The 8,314-nt window shown below is 53.6% G+C and overlaps 2 protein-coding genes and 1 long non-coding RNA gene across 3 annotated transcripts in view; 1 reads left to right on the forward strand and 2 right to left on the reverse strand.

The window, feature by feature from the left end:
* Positions 1 to 9: 9 nt before the first annotated feature.
* On the reverse strand, positions 10 to 1,556 carry LOC102381746. Its single transcript, XR_324680.2, has 3 exons — positions 853 to 1,556; positions 390 to 492; positions 10 to 282 (listed from the first exon to the last, which is right to left on the reverse strand). It is a non-coding gene; the product is annotated as an uncharacterized LOC102381746 (long non-coding RNA).
* Positions 419 to 6,858, forward strand: ILF2 (interleukin enhancer binding factor 2). The gene is made up of 13 exons (XM_006030962.2): positions 419 to 461; positions 1,580 to 1,684; positions 2,086 to 2,163; positions 2,391 to 2,493; positions 2,580 to 2,645; positions 2,936 to 3,052; positions 3,221 to 3,299; positions 4,117 to 4,204; positions 4,492 to 4,553; positions 4,859 to 4,973; positions 5,528 to 5,618; positions 6,201 to 6,370; positions 6,712 to 6,858. Exons 2-12 carry the CDS (start codon positions 1,586 to 1,588, stop codon positions 6,359 to 6,361), a joined length of 1,059 nt encoding a protein of 352 aa, XP_006031024.1. The 5' UTR covers positions 419 to 461; positions 1,580 to 1,585; the 3' UTR covers positions 6,362 to 6,370; positions 6,712 to 6,858.
* A 272-nt stretch (positions 6,859 to 7,130) lies between these two features.
* SNAPIN (SNAP associated protein) overlaps positions 7,131 to 8,314 on the reverse strand; it is a 1,677-nt gene continuing 493 nt past the window's right edge. The window contains exons 2-4 of the mRNA XM_006031012.2: positions 8,301 to 8,311; positions 8,022 to 8,140; positions 7,131 to 7,564 (exon numbers count right to left, since the gene is read on the reverse strand). Of these exons, the coding sequence (XP_006031074.1) occupies positions 7,463 to 7,564; positions 8,022 to 8,140; positions 8,301 to 8,311 (232 nt within the window). The 3' untranslated portion in view covers positions 7,131 to 7,462. The remainder of the gene's footprint in view (positions 7,565 to 8,021; positions 8,141 to 8,300; positions 8,312 to 8,314) is intronic.

The following is an 8,314-nucleotide window of genomic DNA, read 5'->3' on the forward strand; positions in this document are numbered from 1 at the left end:
GGGAGCGTTGCCTCCCTTTGAGGGGCTGCTGTGGGGGGCCCCGCGGGGCCGACAGCCTCTAGCTTGTTCCTGCCCTAAACCTCTGTGAGAAGCGAAGCTTCCTAGATCTCCAGTGCTGAAGGCTGCATGCGAGGGAGCAGCGGTAAAAACGCTGGTCAGATGCAGCTCGCGCTCCCTTCCAGCTCCGCTCTCTGCCCCTCTGACGGGAGGCTGCGCAGCTTGGACCTGGCCTGTGGTCTGACCCAGTCAAGGGCAGTTCTGATTTTCCTCCAACCTAGGTTCCTATGGGGAGGGACGCATCTAGTCACCCATTTTAAAGCTTCTCAAAAGTTTGTCCCTGGGGGGTGGGTGGGGGATATTCCTGTCCTTTGCATATAATGAGAACTCACCTCCATTTTCTCCCACTTTTTCCTTTTAGATTCAGGCCCTTCGTGCCACACATTCCCTTTGACTTCTATGTGGTAAGTAACCTCTCGCAGCGCTTGGTGCCAGCTGTATAAAACAGCAGCAGGGTTGTAGTGGAAATAACACTTTGTTGAAGTAAAAAAAGTTGCTTGTTTCTTTTAAGCTAGGGAACATAATAGTAGAACATCCTGTAGGGCCATAGGAAATAGTGAGTTTCAAAACCAAAAACGTACATCTGATTCTTGGCCTGCTCAGGTGAGCGGGAGGCAAGTAGGTCTTTGAGGCAGTGTCCATGCAGCGTTTGACAGAGGATTGAAGACGTGTAGTATGGAAAGCCTTGGTGTTTATCACTAACATGCATCACAACCTATCCCACTGTTAAAGAGTGGAACGGGAAATGAAAATCCTCTCCCAGATCTGCAGCTAGTAGCCCAAAGTGTGCATTACCTTAGCCAGGTTCCCAGAGCAGTAGAGTCTGACCTTCCTCCAGGTCTTGATTTCTGTGTGGACTAAACAGGAATGACTTTCTTCTCTGTCTTCTTATAGAGGAGGAAGAGGAGGAGCTCATTTCCTTCCTTCATTGAGCCTGTCTGGTTTAGGGACACACAGGTGTGGCTTTCTCAGGGAAAATGGGTTAACCATTTCCTTGCCTTACAAGGCCAGGATCTCTGTTCCCATTGCAACTATTCAAGAGGTTTGAGTATCTATAGGGTCTCATTAGGAAATTCAGTATGTCATCTAATAGGTCTCAGATGCTTTACTGCCTTTTAGTACTCAGCTGGATCCGTCATTAGAGATCTACCTTTTAAGTCCTACCTCTCTATGTCATTTTGTTGCTTGTAAACTAAAAAAGCTTCTGTGCAGAGCATGTACAAATGCCTTGCTGCAGGTTCTGATAACTAAGGTGCAGTTTTCAGAGACCTGCTCCTGATGCTGGAGCCTTGGTAAAGATGTGGGTAGGAAGGGAAGTTCTTTTTACTCCACTGAACCTAGTAGAAATGGAATGTGCAGCTTGGCTGCCATGTCCAAAAGGCTGTAAGCAAGAAAATGTATTTGGAAGCTACTAGGGAAAGTGGAGAGGAAAACTAGGATAAGCTTGTTTTCTTCTTAAGTGCTGCACCAAAGATCTTGTATCACTGTGGGGCTGCTGCTTTAACGTTTGCTCCTGTTGCAGTGTGAGATGGCCTTCCCTCGCGTGAAGCCTGCAGCTGATGAGACGGCATTCAGTGAAGCCTTGCTGAAGAGAAACCAGGATCTGGCTCCAACTGCAGCCGAGCAGGTTAATAAAGCTTGCTTCCCAAGTGCTTCCTATGGAAAACTTTCCTGAACTCAGACTGGTGCTAGGTTACTCTTAATTCAGTGTAGACTCTTTTGTAACAAACACCAGAAATGATCTTCCTGCAAAGGGAGACCTAGCTTTACATGTCTCTCGACTTGACCAAGGGACAGAACCATGGCTGGGTGCTAATTCCAGCCTGCTGTAGGATGGAAAAGGGCTATGTTGCTTGGAAAGTGGTTTTAAATCTGTTTTTTCTGACATGCAGAGGAACAGACAAGTCTCAGGATTATCCAAATCCCATAATTTCCCAGCCTTTGAGACAAAGGCTTGCATTTGTATCGCAGCTTTAGTTGAAACGGTCACTTGCTGCTGCCATCACCGCGTGCTCTCTTATTTTTCAGGCATCCATCCTGTCTCTGGTGACTAAAATAAACAACGTGATTGACAACTTGATAGTGGCGCCAGGAACTTTTGAAGTGGTGAGTCAGTCTTGTCTGCCTAGATGTGCCAGGTCTGCAGGGTTGGTGCAGCTCTTCAGAGGCCGCCTTAGTCTGGTTGGGTGTCTCCTTGTCCTGATGAGGCAGATCAGTTTTACAGTGTTGGTTTCTTTGCTCCTGCCCTTAGAGGCTCCCTCTCAAGGGAGGCTGTGAAGTTGAGTTGCGTGCTCTTGGCTTGTATTAACTTTTGGCTTGTTCTCTTGAAACAGCAAATTGAAGAAGTCCGCCAGGTGGGATCCTACAAGAAGGGTACCATGACAACAGGGCACAACGTAGCTGATTTGGTGGTGATCCTGAAAATCCTGCCTACCTGTAAGTGTCCTCTGCTCCTGATCGGGCGCGGCAGTCAGAACCACTCCAATGCCTCACTTCATTTTTTTTTCTCTTTCCGTCTCTAGTGGAAGCAGTTGCTGCCTTGGGAAACAAAGTGGTGGAAAGTCTAAGAGCCCAGGATCCTACTGAAGGTTGGACCCTTTGCTGTGGGCAGTGGGGATGGAGATGAGTAGAACAAGTAGTGGAGTGACATGCCTGTTCCTAGTAAACAGGGACAGATCCAGTCCCTCTGGCCAGGACTACTACTTTCAGGACAAATCTGATGTCGCGGAAGAGACTTCAGCTTAGTGCTGCAGCCCCACAGCTGAGTCTGGCATCATCCACTCCCCTTTTACTCTGTGTCCTGGGGTTGCCTGTGGGGGTCGGTAGTGTCCCTGCTCCCACCCCACTGAAGTAGCTGTGGTGTTTTTTGTTCCCTCAGTCCTGACCATGCTAACCAACGAAACTGGTTTTGAGATTAGCTCAGCTGATGCTACAGTGAAGATCCTTATTACAACTGTGCCACCCAACCTCCGCAAACTGGACCCAGAGTTGCATTGTAAGATGTCTCATAACGCCTGGCTACGTGTGTGTGTGTGTGTGGTTTGTCTGTACTGATGCCTGTGCTAACTCTGTCCCCCCTGCCCTATCAGTGACCCTCCTGGGTGGCTGGTTGTCTTCAAAAGTTCCGACTGCCTAAACCTTGTCTTTCTGGATCCTCTTTCAGTGGATATCAAAGTGCTGCAGAGTGCCCTGGCTGCTATCAGGCATGCTCGCTGGTTTGAGGAGAATGCTTCCCAGTCCACGTAAGTGATGGCAGCCCTGAGGTCGCACTAAAATAATAGTCTTTGCTGTATGCGATGAGGCGTGGGGGTGTCCCCTTGGAGCTTAACCCCTGATCCTTCAGTCTGACAGTCCTTTTGTTAGTGCCGTGGGGGCTTCCTTTCTAGCCAGCCAAATAAGAATCTTAAGTTTATCAGGGCTGCTCACCAGGATCTGGGGGAATGTCTGTTCACCGAAGTGCCCCAAGGGATGACTAGATCGAATGGTCACAAACTCCTCCATGACCATTTCAGGCTGGACATAAGGAAGAACTTTTTTCCTGTCCAAGCCCCCAAGGTCTGGAATAGACTGCAACTGGAGGTGGTTCAAGCGCCTACTTTGAACACCTTCAAGAGACATTTGGATGTTTATCTTGCTGGGATCCTGTGACCACAGCTGACTTCCTGCCCCTGGGGCTGGGGGCTGGACTCAAAGATCTTCCGAAGGTCCCTTTCTGCCCTAATGTCTATGAAATCTATGAAATACTGGGCTGCTGTGCCTCACAAGCACTGTTGACTTCTCACTTGTCTGGTTCTTTCACACACTTACTTGGAGCTTATTGCTGCTTGAGTGGTGTGGTCCTACAGGGTCAGCTCTTGTTCATTTGTGGGGTGGCTGGTGGGAAACGAGCTGCTGGTTCTCTGGGAGGTGATTACACAGCCCCCTTTGACTTGCTTCATCAGGAGATGTCTTCACTCCAGCCCCAAAAGCAAGGTCATTCCTAGTGCACTAGAACATGCTCTGGCAGCCATGTCAGTCCTGTTCAGCCTCTAAACATTGTCCTTATAAAACTTCTTCCAGCGTGAAAGTCTTGATTCGACTGTTGAAGGATTTGAGAATTCGCTTCCCTGGTTTCGAGCCCCTCACTCCATGGATCCTCGACCTGCTGGTACGTGTGCAGAAGAGGGGACTAGCGTGCTGATAGGTGTCTGATTGACACCTGATTGGGCTTCCCTGGCCAGTGCAGCCAAGCATGGGGTGCGCTTCCATTCTGTGGAGGATATGGAGAGAACGTGCTCCGGTGTCCATTCCTCCAGTCTGAAAGACACAGCCCCGGTCTGGAATAAACCCTGGGATGTATAACTTCTGCCACCACAGGATTGTGGAGGCTTAAACTTGTCCTTTCCTAAAATTAAAGCCTTGTATCTAACCACGTTCTTCTCCCCTTTCCCGCAGGGGCACTACGCTGTGATGAACAATCCCACCAGGCAGCCCCTGGCTCTCAATGTGGCTTACAGGTATGGCAGCTACAGCACAGTACCTTGCAGAAACCAAAACTTTCCTTTGGATTTGCTCAGAGCTCTGAGTTTCCCACCTTGAGCATACTCCAGGCTGAGAGAACTCAGAGCCTTTTGACACATTTACTTGCCAAAGCAGATGCTTCTAGCTAGCTGCTACCCTCGCCCAAGTTCCCAACGCAGGGACCAAACATGACAGTGACTTGCTGGGGCAGCAGAGTGGACTTGTATCACCGAGCCAATATATGGGGTTGTGTGGTGTCTAAAATGGACCCGCTTGTTGTTAATCTCTAATTGTCCTGTAGGCGCTGCCTTCAGATCCTGGCTGCTGGGCTCTTCCTCCCCGGCTCTGTCGGAATCACTGACCCCTGTGAGAGTGGGAACTTCAGAGTCCACACGGTCATGACCCTTGAACAGCAGGTGAGGAAAGCCTGTGCCTGTGCAGTCCCCCTGCAGCAGTATGGGGAGGGTCAATGCAGGTCGCTAGTGCTGCACCCCTACAAAACTGCCTAGACCCCAGTCTGTACCCTGCCTCTCTTACAGACTAGGAGTTGCTGGGGCTTTGGGGAAGGGGATGTATTTACAGTATGAAACACACCTGGTGCCTTAGATGGCCTCTTGGCTAGTTTAGCTGAAGTGGCGCAAGGGCTTGAGCACCCTTTGCTGTAGTTGGTTCGGAGGAGGGTGCTTTGATTGCTGGGATGGGGCAGGAACTGGTGGAACCCACTGCCTTGGAATAAGAAATTTCCACAGCCCCTCATTCCTGATTCACGAACTAGTCTACTGAAGAGAGTGCTAGAGGGCTACTGCCTCCTCCCGGGGCTGGAGCAGACCCACCCTCTGCAGGATGGGTTAAAGTCTTGGCCACACACACATCTGGGGCAGCACAGCCTCTGACCGTGACACTGCGTGAGACCTGTCCCAGACCAGTGCGCGGACTCTAGCACACAGATTCTCCCACTTACCCCTCATAGGACATGGTGTGTTACACTGCACAGACGCTCGTCCGGATCCTCTCGCATGGAGGCTACAGGAAGATCCTGGGACAGGAGGGTGATGCCAGCTGTAAGTTAGTGTGTCATGACTGCTGATCGGCAGGACCAATGTGTGCCAGGGACCCTGAGGGCTGTTGCTGGGAGTATCACACCCTGTTTTTTGGGGGGTGGGGAGAATAGCACGCTGCTCCGTTACTAGACTGATGGAGAAATGAGCCCTTCCACGCAAAGGGTTTGTGGCTAGAGGCTCAACACAAGCATGCGGCGGAAGAGGCCGTCCCCGATGGGCCAAGCCAGGAGGCTGAGCAAGCAGCCAGGGATCAGTACAAGTTTCCTGCTAGGTGCAGGCTGCTGCTCTGCAGTAAATGCTGCCTTGTGACTCAAGAGCTGGCCACTGAGGCAGGAAGGAAGTGGGCAGGCACAAAAAAGCTTGCTGCCCAGAGCATGTGTGGCTGGCTCGGGGGCCGTCTCAGCTTCCTCCTTGCGAGCCCTGCCAGCAGGAGTGAAGCCTGGTTCTGTAGGTTATGCCCTTCTATTTTCCTTCCTGGCAGTGCTTGTTAGTTCCCTGTTCTGGTGAATGCTGTGAGGATGCACGTGGCAATGGGGGCCATGCTGGTGGGTCACCACCTGCTGATGCTGCTTCTGTTTGTAGACCTGGCTTCGGAAATGTCCACTTGGGATGGCGTGATAGTGACGCCTTCTGAGAAGGCATATGAGAAGCCCCCGGAGAAGAAGGAAGGAGAAGAGGAAGAGGAGAATCAAGAAGAGACAGCAGCAGGAGAAGAGGAGGAAAGCATGGAGACTCAAGAATGAACCGTCCAGGTAAAGCCTGACTGAAGCACGGGTGCAGTGCAGCCTTGTCATGGAGGTGCTGGGTACAGAGCTTTCCCTCCCATGGCCCCCCAGGCCACTGTACATGGAAGCATTAGATACCCACCCCATTTCCACTGCAGTTCCTCTCGTCCTGGGGGCAAAGCCAGACTCGGTAACCTGGTTTCAGTCCTGTGCTGGGGTGAGGGAGATGTCCCTTGGGGCTGTGGCTGGGCTTCCACCAGCTCCAGGACGGCCCCATCCCCTCCAAGCCACCACCTCCCTCCTGCAGCGGGAGGCTACCAGCCTGCCCTGCAACTCCCCTGATGGGCACTTGCCTGCTTCTCTTGCAGGGTACGTCCAGCCTGTGGACAGGAACAGAGGCCAGGCTGTCCTCCCCTGCAGTGAGCATCGGATCCCACCACATCACCCCACCTCAGCCAACACTTGTATTTTGTTGTGGTTTTTATAGTTTAACATTAAAAAGTTCTGCCCTTTTATGTGGCTCTGACGTCTGGGTGCAGGAGCAGGCCCTGGAACAGTTCTGTGTTCCAGGAGCCAGGGGTTGGGGGTCTGGCCTCAGGCCCCTGTGGCTGACTTGGAGCGGGGTGTGCAGTCCTTTCTAGAGGAGCCTGGGGTTGTGACATGGGTGCAGCCACTTGTGGGGGAAGCGGACCTGGGGGCCACGTGGTCTTGCAGTGGTGGGTGCTGCTACAGGGACAGCCAGCCCCTGAGGCTGTGCGGGCGCAGGCAGGGCACTATTCACTCAGCGTTTGCAAGCGGGGGGGGGTCACTTTATTGTGCCACCTGTAGCCTAGCGGTGCAGTACATGGAGCTGGGGTTAGTGTGTGCTGTCTTGGCTGGCCCAGGGGGCAGGTACGCAGAACCACCTCCCCTTCCCTCCACGCGGGCAAGCCCCAGAGCAGGCAGCTGCCTGCTGCTGGCCCAGGTATCCTTGGCACTAATGTCAGCAGGAGCTGTAGGGAGCCAACTCTCCTCAGCCATTGGTCTGTGGGCCTGAACCAGCCCTTGGGGCAGTTAGTATGAGCTGGAGGTCCCACTGCAATCCACTCAGTCCAGCACGGCAGCCTGGGCCCAGCAGCATCACTTGCTGGGGGAGCCCTGCGGGTAGCCCCCCGACTCCAGCATGGCCTTCCTGCGCGCCGTCTCCTTGGCTACGCTGTGATTGAGTCTCCGTAGCCGCTCCTGCAGGTGAGAGCATTGTCATCAGGGCAGGCAGAACTACACGGGCTGTAAGCCTGACCCCGCAAGGGCTGCCTGGCAGAGCAGAGACAGCTCTGGAAGCTGACTCACACAGGGGCGTGCTGAGGCTGTTGGCCTGGCAGAGACTGACCGAGCTTGGGGCAAGGCAGGCGCATGTACGGTGCCCAGGATGCCAACAGCGCCAGCGCTGTTCAGGCAGGAGAGAACTCTTCAGTTCCATCTTCCCGCACTACCCTCTCCGGGGGAAGCCACAACCGCTAGAGTTCCCCTGCCGCTGCGGGGGATTCACCCAGGGGTGCAAATGCCAGCTATTGTCCTGAGCCCTGTCAGCAGCACCAAGGGAGCAGAGCAGCCCAGCCCTCAGCAGGAGGGAGTCCCTCTCTGGCACCTTAATCCCAAGCCCTGCCCAGAGAGGCCTGGCAGCCAGTCCCGCACCTACCTGTGCGTTCTGCAGGATGTTGTTGACCAGCACGACGCGGCGCCGCGCGTTCAGCAGCTTCTTCACGTATGGGTCCAGGTCCAGCGCGACCTTCTGGTCCTCGTTGATCCGGCACAGCTCTGGGGAAGGAACAGTGCTGCAGCACCCTGCAAGGACCACCCCCTTCCCCTCCCTGGGTGGCCCCTCCAGGACCAGGGCAGGATGGTCCTTGCAGCACACCCCCACGAGAGAGTCACTGTCCCCACCCCCCAGACACCCCGCCCCACCCCCACGGCTCACCCGTGGCCAGGCTG

The sequence above is a fragment of the Alligator sinensis genome, unplaced genomic scaffold (assembly GCF_000455745.1).
Source record: "Alligator sinensis unplaced genomic scaffold, ASM45574v1 scaffold1165_1, whole genome shotgun sequence".
NCBI lineage: Eukaryota > Metazoa > Chordata > Crocodylia > Alligatoridae > Alligator > Alligator sinensis.